General features: G+C 38.7%; 1 protein-coding gene across 6 annotated transcripts in view; it reads left to right on the top strand.

Annotated features, from left to right (window-relative positions):
* GPM6A (glycoprotein M6A) overlaps positions 1–18,450 on the top strand; it is a 236,780-nt gene extending 218,330 nt beyond the window's left edge. For all 6 annotated transcript variants that reach the window (XM_043454432.1, XM_043454434.1, XM_043454433.1 and 3 more), the window contains exons 4-7: positions 1,811–1,964; positions 10,585–10,661; positions 11,170–11,235; positions 16,356–18,450. In XM_043454432.1, the coding sequence (XP_043310367.1) occupies positions 1,811–1,964; positions 10,585–10,661; positions 11,170–11,235; positions 16,356–16,508 (450 nt within the window). In that variant the 3' untranslated portion in view covers positions 16,509–18,450. The remainder of the gene's footprint in view (positions 1–1,810; positions 1,965–10,584; positions 10,662–11,169; positions 11,236–16,355) is intronic.
* The last annotated feature ends 1,786 nt before the right edge of the window (positions 18,451–20,236 follow it).

Below are 20,236 nucleotides of genomic sequence, written 5' to 3'. Positions count from 1 at the left end.
CTGCTTTGTACTCCAACTCAGATATAAAGTCTTTTGTATGTTAGAACAAAAGTTAATGCACTAGTCCTCATGAAAACATGTTCTCGCAGCAAAGATTGATTCTATAAAATGCAGTTTTATTACTGTGCTGTGACATTGTAGCAAATACGGTTTCAGAATTCACTCTTTCCATTGCCTTGTGAAGTAGCAGCAGCAACACAGTTCAGAGAATTCCAGACCAGTTTGAATGTAAACCCATCAAATTCAAAGTCCCATTCTATGGTGAACAGCACCATCAAAAGAAGCTTTTGAAAAGTCCTCTGGGCTGGTGCACTGGGAAGACCCAGAGGGATGCGATGGGGAGGGAGGTGGGAGTGGGGATCGGGATGGGGAACACATGTAAATCCATGGCTGATTCATGTCAATGTATGGCAAAAACCATTACAATATTGTAAAGTAATTAGCCTCCAACTAATAAAAATAAATGAAAAAAAAAAAAAAAGTCCCCTGGGTCAGAAAGGAAAACAGGGTAGAATGTAGCCAAAGGCATGCTGATTACTCTCCTGTGGGTTCTGAGTTGCTATTACCCTCCAGAGGACTGCGTCTGGAGTGGCAGGATCATGTTCATTATTCTTGAGATTGTAAATTAGTGTTGAGGTCTACAATTCTGAATAATGAAAATGTTAAGAAACAGAGCTTTTTCCTCCCAGGAGTTCCATTAACAAGATTTCTTCAGTTTGGGGTAGTTTCCAGACTTTTCGAGAGCCTTCTTCTTGCCAGCAGAAGCCCTCGTTAAATAATTTTCCCAGACGTGAGAACTTCTCATGTTTTTTATTTTCTCAAAACGTGAAATGAAGCCTAATTTCCTTATTCTATACATTCCTATCATTCAGCAAGATATATGTTTGGTGGTAGTAGTAATAATCACAATAACACTACCTAGAATAAAGAGTACTAACACTTTGGGCTTCTTAGGTGCCAGGTTTGACACTCAGTGCTTTCACCGGGTCATCTCATTCCAGCCTCTCGACAATCACGCTGTGATTGTAACTGTGGATTACAATTGTGATTGTAATTTCGGGTCAGTTTAGCAGGCATCGTCTGCTAAATTAATCACAAAGAGGCATAAAGAGCGGCCTAGACTCAATCCAGTTCAGAATCTGTGCCTCTAACCAGCATGCTCTACGGCCCCCTTTCTTGCTAAACAAATGTGACATTCAGGCTGGGGACACAGTACATGAGTGGCGTATCAATGCTTGATAAATCAATCAGTCAATCAAAGGTAAAATGAATATGCATGAAAGAAGATTTAGACTTAAAGTTTACAAAAGTCATTAAAAAAGAGGAGTAGAAATACACACTCATATCAGTATGTACCAAAATGACCTGTGAGTCATCGTACTTAGAATGTTAAATGTAAGCATGATTAAGTAGCTTAAATATTTATGATGTGAAATTGTGCCCATTTAGTTGGCATACAAAGCTATTGGCAAAGTTTTAACTCAATCTGCAGGATCACATCTTAAATTTATCAGTTAATGTTTTCTAAAGTTTAAAAAATGCGTGGTGAGATTATTGAGATCAATACATGAATGAAACAGGCATTAAGATGCAAATGGATGAGCTCTTCCTTTGTCCATCAGAACCTCTGTGACGCAGTTTTCCAGCACCTTTCTTCTCGTGATCCATGATTTTCACCATCTCTCAGCTTCTTTACTGGTGGCAGGACCTACTGGAGTTGTGATAAATATTGAGCTGTGTAGGTTAAACACAGAATCCCTCCTTCCCAGTAGATTATGTGTTTTCTGTCTTGACTTTTTCTCTGTTGCAGTTTATTATGCTGACATACCTTTTCATGCTGGCCTGGCTGGGAGTCACGGCATTCACCTCACTGCCGGTTTACATGTATTTCAACCTGTGGACCATATGCCGAAACACCACCTTAGTGGAGGGAGCGAATCTCTGCCTGGACCTTCGTCAGTTTGGTAGGTGGATCCCTGGCTGTAAATACAGCACCTCATACGGTTTGCCTCATTTTAAAATACTGTAATGGAAGAGAAAACAGCAACCCACCCCAGTATTCTTGCCTGAAAAGTCCCATGGACACAGGAGCCTGGCAGGCTACAGTCCTAAGAGTCGCAAAGGGTTGGAAATGACTGAGCAACTGAGCAAACTAGTGTAAACCACTTTGGAACCATCATTACTTCTACCAAAGAGATAGATGCATCAGAATCTTCATGTTTAAGTCATTCTTTTAAAACCAAACTAAGGGACTTTCAGAGTGATTGCAAGTTACTCTTTTGACATGAACCGTGTAGTGTTTGCATAGTATTTTCATTCTCCCCTGATAAACTATATAGTCTGTGAAGTCTGCTATGAAGATCACCTAAGAAATAGATGCTTCATTGTTTTCTGAAACAGGGGAAAAAACTAAACTTTACCATTTCATAATTAAAAAAAATACTAAATCAGTCAGTAGTCCTCTTGGGTTATATAATAATAATAATTTATTATGTGTATAAGGGCTTACAATGGTTTGTATATGTTTGCTGTTTAGTTCTCACAGTAATTCTCTGTGGTGGATGCTGTGGTTATCCTCTTTATAAATGACAAAACTGAGGTCCCAGGAGGTTAAATTTCCTGTCCAAGGTGACAGAGCTAGTAAGTGACCGCACCAGCTTCACTCCATCCAGTTTCAGAGTCTGTTTTTGGTTCGAAGTGAGCTGCCTCACTTGTTGAAACAAGTACTAAACTATGAATGTGGAAAGTTGAGTCTAATCTCACCTAACCTGTTTGGAATTCCATCCCATCCTTTGTAATAATACGGGGGCTACAGAATTTATAGAAGATATACAAAGTCATGTGCTCAAACTGATTTTTTTCTACAACACAGCTGTTAGTGGATTGCCATTCCCTTCTCTAGGGGATCTTCCTGACCCAGGGATCGAACCCAGGTCTCTTGCATTGCAGGTGAATTCTTTACCATCCAAGCCACCAGGGAAGACCTTTAAAATCTAATAGAGTGTTCTAAATGTTTTTCTCTAATGCGGGTGTCCCCGTACTTCAGGCAAGTGGGAAACAGTTCAGTAGAGGGGATTGCAAGGTTAGACTGTGGCTCTGAGGTTAGACTGTAGACAGACTGCAGGGTATGGTTGAACCAGTCCATCACCAGCTAGCCCTATGTTCCAAAACAGTGTCCACCTACGCTCTTGTTAGGAGTTCCAGCCCCCATTGTGTGATGCAGATGAAAATCAGGATGATCTGCTCTGTACATGGGGTTCTTGGCAAGAAGATGATGGAAGGAACGTGGACAGGTCTTCCCTGGGGAAAGTTTTAACCTTGGAATCATGTCCATGTAAGCAATGGCACCCCACTCCAGTACTCTTGCCTGGAAAATCCCACGGACGGAGGAGCCTGGTAGGCTGCAGTCCATGGGGTCGCTAAGAGTCGGACACGACTGAGTGACTTCACTTTCACTTTTCACTTTCATGCATTGGAGAAGGAAATGGCAACCCACTCCAGTGTTCTTGCCTAGAGAATCCCAGGGGACGGGGGAGCCTGGTGGGCTGCCATCTATGGGGTCGCACAGAGTCAGACATGACTGGAACGACTTAGCAACAGCAGCAAGCACAAGGAAAGGAAGCCTTGGCACCTACTGCTGGAGGTCACTGGAAAATAGCTGCTCGGGAAACCACAGCCCTAACTTCAGCATCCCAGCCCCCAACTAAAATGTCTTCCTTTAATTCTTCTAATCTGAAAAATTAAAATTGGAAGAGATGTGGCTAGTCTCACAGAGAGGGTTGCCAGGTAAATTACAGGACACCCAGTTAAATTTGAATTTCTGATAAGCAATATATTTTTTTAGTCCAGTACATCCCAGATATTGTAGGGGACATACATCTGGTAAGTGTAAAGCATGACTATGATTAAAGGTGCTCTTTGAACCTTAGCCCTGTTACGGCATAGTTCAGTTCAGTTGCTCAGTCATGTCTGACTCTTTGCAACCCCATGGACTGCAGCACACCAGGCCTCCCTGTCCATCACCAACTCCTGGAGCTTGATCAAATTCCTGTCCATCGAGTTGGTGATGCCATCCAACCGTCTCATCCTCTGTCGTCCCCTTCTCCTCCCACCTTCAATCTTTCCCAGCATCAGGGTCTTTTCAAATAAGTCAGTTCTTCACATCATGTGGCCAAAGTATTGGCATTTCAGCTTCAGCATCAGTCCTTCCAATGAACACCCAGGACTGATTTCCTTTAGGATGGACTGGTTTGATCTCCTTGCAGTCCAAGGGACTCTTAAGAGTCTTCTCCAACACCACAGTTCAAAAGCATCAATTCTTCAGCCCTCAACTCTCTTTATAGTCCATCTCTCACATCCATACATGACTACAAGAAAAAACCATAGCTTTGACTAGATGGACTTTTGTTGGGAAAGTAATGTCTCTGCTTTTTAATATGCTGTCTAGGTTGGTCAGAGCTTTTCTTCCAAGGAGCAAGGGTCTCTTAATTTCATGGCTGCAAGTCACCATCTGCAGTGATTTTGAAGGCCAAAAAAATAAAGTCTGTCACTGTTTCCCCATCTATTTGCCATGAAGTGATGGGACCAGGTGCCATGATCTTAGTTTTCTGAATGTTGAGTTTTAAGCCAACTTATTCACTCTCCTCGTACACTTTCATCCAGGATTTATTCAGGCTTAGCTTTTCTCTGTGATGTGAAGAGGTGTCATGCAACCTTTCACATCATCTGCACAGCTTTCTGTTTGCTCTTAACAAAGAATCTACTGCCTGGATAGCATTTATTTACCCTCCAAATAATACGTCTTTAATAAGAATCCTTAATGTGCATATGCAATAAAGTTATAAACAAAGGACATCAGAAAAGAAAAAAACCTGTGTTCCCCATCCCGATCCCCCCCCACCTCCCTCCCCATCCCATCCCTCTGTGTCTTCCCAGTGCATCAGCCCTGAGCACTTGTCTCATGCATCCAACCTGGGCTGGTGATCTGTTTCATCCTTGATAATATACATGTTTCGATGCTGTTCTCTCAGAACATCCCACCCTCGCCTTCTCCCACAGAGTCCCAAAGTCTGTCCTGTACATCTGTGTCTCTTTTTCTGTTTTGCATATAGGGTTATCGTTACCATCTTTTTAAATTCCATATATATGCATTAGTATACTGTATTGGTCTTTATCTTTCTGGCTTACTTCACCCTGTATAATGGGCTCCAGTTTCATCCATCTCATTAGAACTGATTCAAATGAATTCTTTTCAATGGCTGAGTAATATGGCAATAATCATTCCAATATTATAAAGTAATTAGCCTCCAACTAATAAAAATAAATGGGAAAAAAAAAGAAAAGAAAAAAACAAACCCCCCAATTGTGGATCACAATGGGTACAGACAGAGGCAACAGAATTTCCTGATGGGTTGTATGTGGGGGTTGACAGGAAAAGAGGATTCAAGAAGGAATTCATTTTTTTGATTAAGCAACTGGGAAGGTTGATTAGCTATCAAATGAGATGGGAAAGCCAGCCAGAAGAGCTTGCTCAGTGGTGGGGCAGGCAAGGGAGAAGATCAGACTTCAGTTTCGGCAGTGTTATTTTTCAGATGCTTATTAGAAGTCTGAATAGAGTTGTTAGGTAAGAAATTGGATATTTGGGTCTTGGTTTCAGGAGAGAAGTATGGGGCCACCTGTATGGATTTAGGAATGTTGATAATGTTTAAAGTTGAAAGCTCTGAGAATGGCTGAGGTCAGCAAAGGAGACAGATAACTGAGGACCGAACACTGGGAAGCACCGCTGAAAGAGATCCTAGCTCACTGGAGGAACCCAACAAAGATACTGAGAGGAAGAAGCCAGTGAGAACAGAAAGGTGAAAACAGGAGGATGTAGATTTTGGAATCCAAATAAAGAGACCAGGAAGGATGGATGTCTCCTCTGTCCATGAGATTTCCCAGGCAAGAATACTGGAGTGGGTTGCCATTTCCTTCTCCAGGGAATCTTCCCAACCCAAGGATTGAACCCACGTCTCCTGCATTGGCAGGCAGATTCTTTAACCACTGAGCCACCAGGGAAGCCTCGCAAGAGTCATCAGCTGCCTCCAATACTGCTGACTGGTGAATAGAAGGTGAACTAAGAATTCATCTTCAGTTTTAACAATGTGGAGCGCATGAATAATCTTCATAAGGAAAGTTTCAATGGAGGATTGGGGTGAAATTTGACTGGAAGGGTTTAAGTGAAAATGGAAAGAAAGGAATTGCAGACTGAGCCTAAGCAACACTTCGTAGAAGTTTTGCTGCAAATGTGAATAAAGAAATAGGCAATGAACTGCATGCATAGCCAGGCTGTTTCATGTGAATGAACGAAGTCTGCAACAGATCAGCAGGAGAAAGATGGCCTTCCTGGGAAGATTTCTCACTAATCATGATTTCTTAGACACATCTTCCAGAGGTTCTTTTTAACCCCTCTTAGACTTACCGTGGCAAAAAAGGAAGGTCCCAGAGAAGGATCTCTGAATTCAAGATATTGCAAGTAGATTTTTTTAACTGAAATAATTGCCCATACTATTGGCAAAGCAGGTTGGTATAGGCAGATCAGTAGACGGAGAGTTGATGGTGCACCTCAAAGCTAAGAATGTATGAATATGTGTACATATTAAAACTAAATAATATGTCCATATATTGCTATGCAGCAAGTGCTAAAAGCTGAGGTATTAAGTTTGCCCAGAAGTTGTGAATTTTTTCTTTCATGTATATATGTGTTTAACACTTCAGGAGTTCTCAAAACAAAATCAAAGACCCATTTTAGGATGAACTTGATCACTTCTGTAAAATGAGGTCTGTGGCAGTGCATCACCTATGTGCTTGTTAAAAATGCAATAGTCCTGGCAAATGTTCACAGACTCTGATAGAATAGTCCTCTGGTGGATCCAGAGATACAAATTTGTGATAGTCCCCAGGAGATTCTGATGCAATTCAGTTTAGTCACTCAGTCTTGCCCAACTCTTTGTGACCCCAAGGACTGCAGCATGCCAGACCTCCCTGCCCATCACCAACTCCTGGAGTTTACTCAAACTCATGTCCATTGAGTCAGTGATGCCATCCAACAATCTCATCCTCTGTCATCCCCTTCTCCTCCCGCCTTCAATCTTTCTCAGCATCAGGGTTTTTCCAGTGAGTTAATTCTTCGCAACAGGTGGCCAGAGTATTGGAATTTCAGCTTCAGCATCAGTCCTTCCAATGAACATTCAAGACTGATCTCCTTTAGGATGAACTGGTTGTATCTCCTTGCTGTCCAAGGGACTCTCAAGAGTCTTATCCAACACCACAGTTCATAAACATCAATTCTTCAGCGCTCAGCTTTCTTTATAGTCCAATCCTCACATCCATACATGACTACTGGAAAAACCAGAGCTTTGACTAGACAGATCTTTGTTGGCAAAGTAATGTCTGCTTTTTAATGTGCTATCTAGGTTGGTCATAACTTTTCTTCCAAGGAGCAAGTGTCTTTTACTTTCATGGCTGCAGTCACCATCTGCAGTGATTTTGGAGCCCCCCCCCCCAAATCTGCCACTTTTCCCCATTGTTTCCCCATCTACTTGCCATGAAGTGATGGGACCAGATGCCATGATCTTAGTTTTCTGAATGTTGAGCTTTAAGCCAACTTTTTCATTTTCCTCTTTCATTTTCATCAGGAGGCTCTTTAGTTCTCCACTTTCTCTCACAGGGGTGGTGTCATCTACATATCTGAGGTTATTGATATTTCTCCTGGCAATCTTGATTCCAGCTTATACTTCATCCAGCCCAGTGTTTCTCATGATGTGCTCTGCATATAAGTTAAATAAACGGGGTGACAGTATACAGCCTTGACATACTCCTTTCCTAATTTGGAACCAGTCTGTTGTTCCATGTCCAGTTCTAACTTGCTTCTTGACCTGCATACAGATTGCTCAGGAGGCAGGTCAGGTGGTCTGGTATTCCCATCTCTTTAAGAATTTTCCACAGTTTATTGTGATCCACATAGTCCAAGGCTTTGGCACAGTCAATAAAGCAGAAATAGATGTTTTTACTGGAACTCTCTTGCTTTTTCAATGATCCAGCAGATGTTGGCAATTTGATCTCTGGTTCCTCTGCCTTTTCTAAATGCAGCTTGAACACCTGGAAGTTCACATACTGTTGAAGCCTGGCTTGGAGAATTTTGAGCATCACTTTACTAGCTTGTGAGATGAGTGCAGTTGTGCAGTAGCTTGAACATGCTTTGGCATTGCCTTTCTTTGGGATTGGAATGAAAAGTGACCTTTTCCAGTCCTGTGGCCACTGCTGAGTTTTCCAAATTTGCTGCTTTATTGAGGGCAGCACTTTCACAGCATCATTTTTTAGGATTTGAAATAGCTCAACTGGAATTCTATCACCTCCACTAGCTTTGTTCATAGTGATGCTTCCTAAGGCCCACTTGACTTCGCATTCCAGGATGTCTGACTCTAGGTGAGTGATCATACCATCCTGATTATCTGGCTCATGAAGATCTTTTTTGTACAGTTCTTCTGTGTATTCTTGCCACCTCTTCTTAATATCTTCTGCTTCTGTTAGGTTCACACCATTTCTGTCATTTATTGTGCCCATCTTTGCATGAAATATTCCCTTGGTATCTCTAATTTTCTTGAAGAGATCTCTAGTCAGGAGATTCTGATTCAGTTGATCCATAAACCAACTGGAGCAAGGATAAATAGGAGTGAAATTGCAGCTTTTTATTTCTTCTTACTAATAACACTGTTTTCAGCGTTAGCAGAGAGAAATTGTTCCTTTGGGCAATATGCTTTTTTTTTTTTAATATATATATTTTTTTATTATTATTTTTTTTTCCAGTGGGTTTGTCATACATTGATATGAATCAGCCATGGATTTACATGTATTCCCAATCCCGATCCCCCCTCCCACCTCCCTCTCCACCCGATTCCTCTGGGTCTTCCCAGTGCACCAGGCTGGAGCACTTGTCTCATGCATCCCACCTGGGCTGGTGATCTGTTTCACCATAGATAGTATACATGCTGTTCTTTTGAAACATCCCACCCTCACCTTCTCCCACAGAGTTCAAAAGTCTGTTCTGTATTTCTGTGTCTCTTTTTCTGTTTTGCATATAGGGTTATCGTTACCATCTTTCTAAATTCCATATATATGTGTTAGTATACTGTATTGGTCTTTATCTTTCTGGCTTACTTCAGTCTGTATAATGGGCTCCAGTTTCATCCATCTCATTAGAACTGATTCAAATGAATTCTTTTTAATGGCTGAGTAATATTCCATGGTGTATATGTACCACAGCTTCCTTATCCTTTCATCTGCTGATGGGCATCTAGGTTGCTTCCATGTCCTGGCTATTATAAACAGTGCTGCGATGAACATTGGGGTGCACGTGTCTCTTTCAGATCTGGTTTCCTCAGTGTGTATGCCCAGAAGTGGGATTGCTGGGTCATATGGCAGTTCTATTTCCAGTTTTTTAAGAAATCTCCACACTGTTCTCCATAGCGGCTGTACTAGTTTGCATTCCCACCAACAGTGTAAGAGGGTTCCCTTTTCTCCACACCCTCTCCAGCATTTATTGCTTGTAGACTTTTGGATAGCAGCCATCCTGACTGGCGTGTAATGGTACCTCATTGTGGTTTTGATTTGCATTTCTCTAATAATGAGTGATGTTGAGCATCTTTTCATGTGTTTGTTAGCCATCTGTATGTCTTCTTTGGAGAACTGTCTGTTTAGTTCTCTGGCCCATTTTTTGATGGGGTCATTTATTTTTCTGGAATTGAGCTGCAGGAGTTGCTTGTATATTTTTGAGATTAATCCTTTGTCTGTTTCTTCATTTGCTATTATTTTCTCCCAATCTGAGGGCTGTCTTTTCACCTTACTTATAGTTTCCTTTGTAGAGCAAAAGCTTTTAAGTTTCATTAGGTCCCATTTGTTTATTTTTGCTTTTATTTCCAATATTCTGGGAGGTGGGTCATAGAGGATCTTGCTGCGATTTATGTCGGAGAGTGTTTTGCCTATGTTCTCCTCTAGGAGTTTTATAGTTTCTGGTCTTACATTTAGATCTTTAATCCATTTTGAGTTTATTTTTGTGTATGGTGTTAGAAAGTGTTCTAGTTTCATTCTTTTACAAGTAGTTGACCAGTTTTCCCAGCACCACTTGTTAAAGAGGTTGTATGCTTTTATAGACTAACGGAGGCTTTGTACAAGCAGAATACTTTCAGATCCTGACCTCATCTGGAGCATAGTTATCCAAATAATTCTGATGCCTACACCATGACATTAATGGACCAAACCAATGAAGTAGCTACAATTGAATCTGAAGATTCTGGTGGCTAGATCCCATTGAATTCAGATTGAAAATGTTTTAAATTGCTTAAGGCTTGAATAGTCTTGATCTTCCATTCTTAGTTTTATTTTTCATGATTATTGTCAAGCCGTGAAAGCTGAGGAAGAGTTTTTCCATTACAATATAACATAAAAGGAAACTTACTCATATTTTATCCACTCAAGTTTCTTTTTTTCTCTTTGGGATCCTGAAAATATGTAAAATATTAAACTGTAATTTTCTGAATGTTGTAGGAATTGTGACAATTGGAGAGGAAAAGAAAATCTGCACTGTCTCTGAGAATTTCCTGAGAATGTGTGAATCCACTGAGGTGAGTGTTGTTACAGCCTTTAATTTTGTTAGAATTTGAGCTTCATTTTGTTATTTGAATATATAATTAAAGCGACATCGAATTCCCGCCTTTTTCTTTCAGAGGCAAGTTCACTTGCAATGTTGTTATGCAGGGGGATGAGAAGATAAATAAGAATGACATACTCTGCGTATTTCAATAAAAACTTATGATAAAAATTTTTTTCTAGAAACTATCATTTTAATGAAAGTTGAAAAATCATAAGGCTATATTTTAAAAGATATGCCATAGCCTTCATGGTTATAATATTACTGGAAACCATCATTATTAATCATGATCTCATCTTTAACATGAAATTATACTAAAATGGTGTAGTTGCAAAGATTTAAACAACTTGCAGGAGAAAAGATATTGTGAGGTGCACTTCGGTTAAAGAGGCGCAGAGTTCTTACTCCTAAGGCTACGCACGCCTTATCACGCTTCTGTTGTAACCCTGATGCATGTCTGTTTCTCTCTGGTTTCTTTGCAGCTGAACATGACCTTCCACTTGTTTATTGTTGCCCTTGCCGGAGCTGGGGCTGCGGTCATTGCTATGGTAAGACCTCAAAGCTCTGAGGCTTGGTTTTTCACTTTGCCTGTAGAGACGATCATTTGCCTCTAATATCCAAAGTCTGTAGGAATCATGTGTATTTTAGAATCATTTAAAAAAAGAGGGGGGGGGGATGGGCAAATAATTAAGTGAAAAATAGGCTTAATCTAAAGAAAGATATTTGTTACAATAGAATTGACGTTTAGTAATCAGTTGAAGGATTCAGATGCTCCATAATATTGGTAACACTAACCAAAATAAGTAAATTCCTTAGCATTTTAAATATGAGACTACTAGTAACATTAAAAAATCATTTATTTAGCATATACTATATATGCATCAATGGGATATTTGAATAATTTAATCAATTCCTTATCTTACGTTACACTTTTTTCCTCCTTATGGAGTCATTTATGAAAAAAGGATTAATTTATTTTTCTTCACATAAACCTTAGTAGTTTCTTGTCGTGTCTTCTGTATATAACTTTCTTAAAAAATGTTAAGAACAAGTCCTGAAAGTCAGGTTTTACCAAGTTTTGAGGACCTGAATTTTGCCAGATCCAGTCTCTTCTTTGTAACTCACCACGAGTTCCATTTGTTTAGTGGAAGGCCAAGTGGCAACAATGAACAAGGACCCTGCCTGTTGTAGGAGCTTCTGCAGCCGGGTTCCTCAGTCCTTATTTCCGTGTCCTAGAATATAAGTAGCAGAGAGCTCTCGAAGGTGCCCAGTAACCTCAGCTATGGAATAGCTACTTCAATACCCAGAAATGATGAGTTAATTTGGAACTATCTAATTCCTTTCCTTATGGTGCCAATACATTGTCCAATGTGTTGGTGAAAGGAACATTCGGGAAAAAATGAGTGCTTTTCTCTCGTCAAAGACTGAAAACAGGAAAGCAGAGACAGTGTGCTGGTGAGCCACTTTGGACCAGTTATTTTCAGTGACTTCATAAATAAATTTGTATTAAGACCTGACTCTGTTTTATAAAACTGTTCTCAAAGATGTGTATGCATGTCACTTCAGTCGTGTCTGACTCTTTGCAACCCCAGGGACTGTAGCCCACCGATGGGGCTCCTCTGTCCATGGGATTCTACAGGCAAGAATCCTGGAGTGGGTTGCCATGCCCCTCTCCAGGGAATCTTCCCGACCCAGGGATGGAACCAGCATCTCTCATGTCTCCAAGTTCTTTACCACTAGCACCACCCTATTTTCAAAAATACCTGACAAAAATAGCCATATCAGGGCAATAGTGGATTTTCAGATATTTTAATTCAATATCATGCTAATTGCTCAACATTGTAGATTTGGTGTATAAATGTCTCCATAAGAATTTCACTTCAGAATATGAGATGTTTAACAAGATCTCACTGCCCGAATAATTGAGGGGGTCACAATAAAACAATAAGCAAAGGCCTTATATTCTTAACATAGAATTATCCATAGGTTCTGGGCAGTGATATCCCAGACCCCGTAATCCCAAATAGCCCAGCTGTGAGACAACAGGAAACATCTGTCCACCGGCATCCACACACACATCTCTGCCCAATGGATAAATCTAGGGTCGTGTATCTTCAAGCAATACACACCCATGTATAAAACATCTATCAAATCATTTTCTGAAAAGAAGTACATAATAAAGCATTTGTTTGCATTTGCAACATATGTGTGTGTGAAATTCTGTGTAAAAACACATGCCTTCAGGCACACATTAGTGAAAATACCTGTCTGAACAAAATAGTGTTTAAATGACTCTAAAAATGCTTCCTATAAAGTGATTCTATTATCAAAAGACTTTAAGATGATAGAAAATTTAAATGTTATGTATTTCTTAAGAAATCTGCATAGATTTAGGAATTAACTTATAAATAAAGTTTATTTCAAACAGCAAGAGTTTAGAAGATTACTTTCTTAAGTACTAAGCATCCTTTTAGATATCTAAATAAAGGCAAAGCATGAGTTCCTTAAGAAGTTAATAACTTCTAAATATTGATTGACATCCCAAGTTTATGTTTCTGGAAACAGGGAAAATACTGATAGAACTACTTCTGTTGTTCCCAGTAATAATATAGCTACCATAGCACAGCTATTAGCTAACATTTCTTTAAAATATACTTGGTTGAAGTTACCATCAAATGCTTTATCTGTACTTGTAAGATATCAACTGTCATTAACCTCAACATATCTCATCCAACTCTCACAAGACAGCTACCATAATTATTTCTATATTAGAGATCAGAAAATTGAGATGAATTTCACTCTTAAATACCAAGGCATTTAAAAATCCTCTGTAATTTAAGACAAGGGCTGTAAGAATGTGGACTAAGGTTCATGTGTGCTCTACTCCGCCTGCATGCGGGACACCTGGGTTCGATCCCTGGGTCGGGAAGATCCCCTGGCGGAGGTATGGCCACCCACTCACATATCCTTGCCTGGAGAATCACCATGGACACAGGAGCCTGGCGGGCTACCGTCCATAGGGTCACAAAGAGTCGGACACGACTGAGCGACTAAGCAGGGCATAGCACTACTCCATTATTTTTTATTATTATGTTAGGAAGGTCTGTCTGCTGACAGAAGTAGTCAACTTAGCATCTCTAGATTTCGGCGATCAGGATTCATCTGCTGAGGTCCGGTAACAAGCCTGGAGCTTGCATTAACCTAGGGCCAGGTGAAATATCTGAAAACCTGCTGGGAAACTCCAGTCTCTAGAGTAACATTGACATTCTTTTCAGTATTTCACTCATAGATTCTTAGTAATAATTTAAGGGTCATATTTTTCTCAGATTTCAAAGAGAAAGTTTCTAAACATCTAAAAATAAATTCATTTTAGCATTTTAGATATGAGACTACTAGTAACATTAAAAAACCATTTATTTAGCATATACTACATATGCATCAATGGGATATTTGAATAATTTAATCAGTTCCTTATCTTACGTTACACTTTTTTCTGAGTATCAGCTGCTTGATGAGCACTCTCCAAGGCCCTTGATATTTTCACAGCAACAACAACACAAATTTGGCTGTGTGTACAAGCCTTACTTAATCCACATACGTACAGTGATTAAGCTTTCACTATGAAAATGCAGGAATATAATTCAGAGCTCCTACTTCCATGTGGCTTACAATTTCTAAACAAATGAAACAAAATACAGAATTTGAGAGGAATTTCATTGCTTTACTGTATCACTGTATTAAAATTATTTTGTCAAAATTCCTTTCCACTGCCTATTGACGGCCTGAACATGAACATACTACAGTGGTCACCGTTTAGAATTTACCTTGCATTCTTTATGTTCATCCCTACTTTTCTAGAATGAGCCTAGCTCCTATCTTGACTAATCAAAATTTTCAAGTTCTTCAAAAAACTAAAAATAGAGCTACCATATGACCCAGCAACTTCACTCCTGGGTATATATCTGAAAAGAAAAATTACTAGTTCAAAAAGATAGATGAACCCCAGTGTTCATAGCAGCATTATTTACAATTTCCAAGACATGCAAGCAACCTCATTGTCCATCAACAGATGAATTGGAAAAAGATGAGGTGTATATACAATGGAATATTACTATTCCGTTACAATGGAATATTCCATATATACAATGGAATATTACTCAACCATAAAAAAGAAGGAAATTTTGCCATTTGCAACACCACAGATGGACCTGAAGAGTATTATGCTAAGTGAAATAAGTCAGATAGAGAAAGACAGCTACTGGATGATATCACTTATATATGGAATCTAAAAAGTACAACAAGCTAGTGAATATACAAAAAAGCAACAGACTCACAGAAAAAAAAAACAAAAAAAACTAGTAGGTACCCGTGTGGAGAGGGAAGGAAGAGGGGCAACATAGGGGCAGGGGATTAAGAGATATAAGCTATTATGTATAAATTACAAGGACATATTGTACAACACTGGAATATAGCCAATATTTTATAATAACTATAAATGGAACATAAGCTTTAGCAATTGTGAATCACTATACTGTATCCCTGTAACTTACATAATATAGAATATCACTATAATTCAATAAAAACTTTTCCTGTTCTATATTACTTTATTTTAAGTAGAAATAATGCTACCCTTTAAGGCTCAGAGAAAGTACATACCCGACGACTTAGTTTCTCTTTCCTATTCATCCATCAAAATCCACCAACTGGAAAATGTCTTTTTCTCTCTCAAAGACTATAAGGAAGGCAAAGAAAGAAAAACAAATAAGTGATCTCATTGCTCAGTCTATTCAGGTAAAACCAGGAGCTTCATTATTTCATACTTTATTCCTCAGGAAAAATAGGGAGCTTCCTTCTTGAACTATTCTAGCTATTATGAATGTATATAAATGTACAAGATTCAGGGACTTCCCTGGTGATCCAGTGGTTAACACTCCATTCTCCCAAAGCAGGGGGTCCAGGTTCCATCCATGCTCAGGGAACTAGATCCCACTTGCTGCAACTAAGAGTTCTCATGGTACAATGAAGACTGAATAGCTGGCATGCTGCAACTAAATAAACAGTGCAGACAAATAAACATTTTTTAAAAATTTAAACAAAATAATACAAGATTCACATGACACATTGCTTGCTCTCTTGTAGTTCGCAACGTAAAGTGCAAAATTCATTGAATGGAAAATTAACGTAATGAAATCCACAGGTTTATGTTGGGGTTTCCATGAACCCATTTTCTATTGCACATTGGGCAGTGTATCATTTCATTAGTCCCAGTTCACTGGACTCCACTGTATGTGAGACTGTTTCCTATAATAGAAAACATAAATACGTAACCATAAAATGTGTAGTCTTCAGTTTGAGTAAGTGAGGGCAGAAGGACAGGAAGCATCACACAAAAGCTTTAAAATACTGAATTAAGACCCTTGGATACCTCCAAGCTGAAGAAGAAGAAAGATACTCTGAAAAAAGTGAGCCAAGAAGATATTGTCATCATTGGGGGAATGAGGAGGGAATATATTTTATTTATATTCTATTACAGCAGAAATCTTCACCCCATTTTGTTAATGAACATATTCTACAGAAGTATATCATTTGAACATTTCTTTCCTAATAGCAAGGTGTAGTGAAGACATGGGACAGACTTCCCGCATCAGTTATCTTTGTCTTTGATTAGGTCCACTACCTTATGGTTCTGTCTGCCAACTGGGCTTATGTGAAGGACGCCTGCCGGATGCAGAAGTATGAAGACATCAAATCAAAGGAGGAGCAGGAGCTTCATGATATCCACTCTACTCGCTCCAAAGAGCGGCTCAATGCGTACACATAAACACCACCTTCCAACTCTATCACTCAAATGCATTGGTGTTTAACTAAGGGCCATCCAACCATCCAATCTTTTGAAAAAGAAAATGAAAGTGCTTCTCATCAATGACATGGGGGGGTGACTTATGAATTACCCGAATACACGTCTTCGTTGTGTAGCACTTCATTTCCTAATTTGTTCAATTGGTGTAATCAGATCTCTTCTACAAGCTCCTATCCAGCCTTTTTTTTTTTAATTTCTCAAACTCACTTAATTCTGTAAGATCAAAGAGACTAACATTGTCAGATGCAGAAGTTTGATTTCTAACCACTTCCATGTGTTATACATTACACCTTTTGCATTCTTTCTTATGTTTTGAAAAGAAAAGTAGCTTTTTATACTTTTTAGTTTTGATTTCAGTAACTAGTTTAACTACAGGTAACCTTCAAAGGGACCACTGTACATTATGACAATAGACAGAAATGATATCATGACTCAAAACACAAAAGTCCTGTCTGAAGATCAGTGGCCGTGTCGCTATAGGCCCTGGTTAATCTTTTCATCAATCTAAGGTGCAATTTCTAAATTTGTAAGGGTAGGTTTAAAAAAAAGTGCTTCTTATCTTTGTTAACACTGTTTTTTTTTCTTGATGTACCTAAAAGCATTTCTCTCTGATGACTCATGTTTCTGTTGTGAGCATGTAGAAACAGTGATGCTAATGCATGGCTAGTTATCTTTTTAAGATAGTTACACCAGGCTTACCTTTTAAAGTTTAGTATAGAGACGACTTTAACAGAAATAACTACCATGAACTGTTGACGAATGATTGCTTTGTGACTTAAGCAGTGGCTGGATTGGAACTTTTAATATGCTAATGTGGAACATTAATTACCTTTATGAAGGTGGTATATTAAAAATAAGCACACTAACCCCTCCGAAGTTGTTTTACCTACTTTAAAGCATTTTAATGGATTGCACCTCTGTAAACAATCCCTCCAATGTGTATGATATATTTGAAAAGGCTTCCATTAATATAATAGCTTTGCTTGCAGCCTTCCAATCTATGTTGGTTTACCTGTAGTGTTTTTTAAAGTGAGGTCAGAGGCCACTATACAATGTATCCTTTCGAAGTGTAGTGATATCTTGTGTTTTTATTTCAAGTAAGTCATTTTAACCAAATGTTCATTCGTATTCATTTATAAGACGTACCTATATCAAAGGAATAAAAAAAAAAACAATCAGTATTATTGGACCAAATTTGGTGTTTGTTTTAACCTTAACTCTTCTTCGGGTTATTTCTAATGCTACAAGAATGCTGTAAAGTGTCTTTTAAAATGATGTAGCCTGACAAGACTTTCTTGCCAGTGTATAAAAACTAGGTAGTATTGTGCACTATTTGACCATTGTGAAATCTTTTCTCAGTGTAAGTGCATTTCTAATAAAATTTATTGAGTGAAACAATCTTTGTACAATGACTAGCTGTGCATCATCCATAATTTTACAATTCTTGTAGTAGGTAGGGGGTGTATTACTAGGCTTATCTGTGGCATGATTATGCATTCTGTAGTATTATTTAATTAATTTGGGGTTTTGCTTCTTTTTTTTTACACTTAGGTTATCTTACTGGTTCAACATTTTTCTGATATATGCAGTATTACAGATATTCAGCGAAAGTATTAATGGGCTTCTTTAAATTCTATCTTATAGTGTTTCGGTTCTGTGTCTTAACAGTTTGTGATGATTTTTAAAACTGTCTTTTAAACTTATGTAATGATGTTGATGTTTTTGGCTTTTTTTTTTTCTGGTATTAGAGTTTGTATTTTCACAAAGAGTTGCTTTGTAGCAGGCATTACAATTAATCTGTTTTGTACATAAATGTGCCAACAGCTTGATGGTGGCGTTTTTGAAATGTAGAACAAAGTGCTTGCAAATGTAATAAATACACTTGTGTACTTTGTGTACTTATTATTAGTTTCTGCAGCGTGTTTTTGTTTTTTTCTTTCTTGTTCTGTTTATTCCTCTTTCCTGTGTGTGCATTCTTTCCAATTCAATCTGTGCTAATTCCTTAGGATGCTTATTGCCTTGGTTGAGCCAACCTAATACTTCACAATTTAATGAAAAGTCTGTGCGTGACCTACAGTGGGGGGATGCTGGGGAGAGGGGAGAGGGTGAAGTGGAGGCTGTGGAGGCCATTCCATTTAGCAAATGATAACGATTCCCAGTTTATTCTGTTTCCTTGCCTAATGTTCATTGTTTTGTGTTTTCTTTAGTGTTTCATAAACTAGTAGAGAAACAAAAATGTCTAATGCAATTAAGAAAGAAAAAATGATTTATTGGTTTGCTTCCAAATGTCAAGGTGAGACGAATGAAATGAAAAAAAAAATTTTTTTCCAGACTTCATTTGTTTTGGATGTAATTTCTTCTGGCCAAATCAAGCAATGGCAATTTACAAATGATAAAATAGTTATCTAAAAAACCTAAACTTTCATAAAACCTAAGGAATTATATTATTCTTCATTTATGTATAATTGTAAATGACAATTTGGAAATTTCATAAAGTTAAATTACTAATAGCTACAATAATTATAAGTAGATCATGGGAAAATGTCTTGTTTTAAAAAAAATCACTTTGACGACAATAAAAAAAAAATTATCCCTTATTCAAACCTTATGAGATAATAATTCTTATTCTTTCCATATTTATGAGATGCCTAACTTTGTTGTTGTTGTGCTCATTTGTGTCCAACTCTTTGCGACCCCATGGACTGCAGCCTGCCAGGCTCCTCTGTCCATGGAATTTTCCCAGACAAACAATACTGGAGTGGGTTGCTCTTTCTTTTGCAGGAGATCTTCCAGACCCAGGGATCGGAACCAAGTCTCTTGCATCTCCTGCACTGGCAGGCAGATTCTTTTACCACTGTGCCACCTGGGAAGCCCTTCTAGGCATAGCAACAAGATAATAAAGAACTAAATGTTAAAGAACTTCAACATGAACAAAAATTTCATGATATATGCTTTTCAAAACTGATCATTATGAAATAATTTAATCTTTGAAAAATTAAAAGTTCATTTCTCTATGTAAAAATATATGCTTATATTTTAGTTCAGTTCAGTTGCTCGGTCATGTCCGACTCTTTGTGACCCCATGGACTGCAGTACGCCAGGCCTCCCTGTCCATCACCAACTCCCAGAGCTTACTCAAACTCATGTCCATTGCATCAGTGGTGCCACCCAACCATCTCATCATCTGTCATCCCCTTTATCTCCCGCCTTCAATCTTTCCCAGCATCGGGGTCTCTTCAAATGAGTCAGTTCTTCACATCAGGTGGCCAAAGTATTAGAGCTTCAGCTTCAGCATCAGTCCTTCCAATGAATATTCAGGATTGATTTCCTTTAGGATGGACTGGTTTGATCTTCTTGCTGTCCAAGGGACTCTCAAGAGTTTTCTTCAGCACCTCAGTTAGAAAACATCAATTCTTCAGCACTCAGCCTTCTTTATGATCCAACTCTCACATCCATACATGACTACTGGAAAAACCATAGCTTTGACTAAACAGACCTTTGTTGGCAAAGTAATGTTTCTGCTTTTTAATATGCTGTCTAGGTTTCTCATGGCTTTTCTTCCAAGGAGCCAGCATCTTTTAATTTCACAGCTGCAGTCACCATCTGCAGTGATTTTGGAGCCCAAGAAAATAAAGTCTGTCACTGTTTCCATTGTTTCCCCATTTATTTGCCATGAAGTGACAGGACTG

Source organism: Cervus canadensis, chromosome 31, assembly GCF_019320065.1.
Source record: "Cervus canadensis isolate Bull #8, Minnesota chromosome 31, ASM1932006v1, whole genome shotgun sequence".
Classification (NCBI taxonomy): domain Eukaryota; kingdom Metazoa; phylum Chordata; class Mammalia; order Artiodactyla; family Cervidae; genus Cervus; species Cervus canadensis.
Note: the sequence above shows the minus strand (reverse complement) of the source record. Positions and strands in the feature narration are given on the sequence as shown.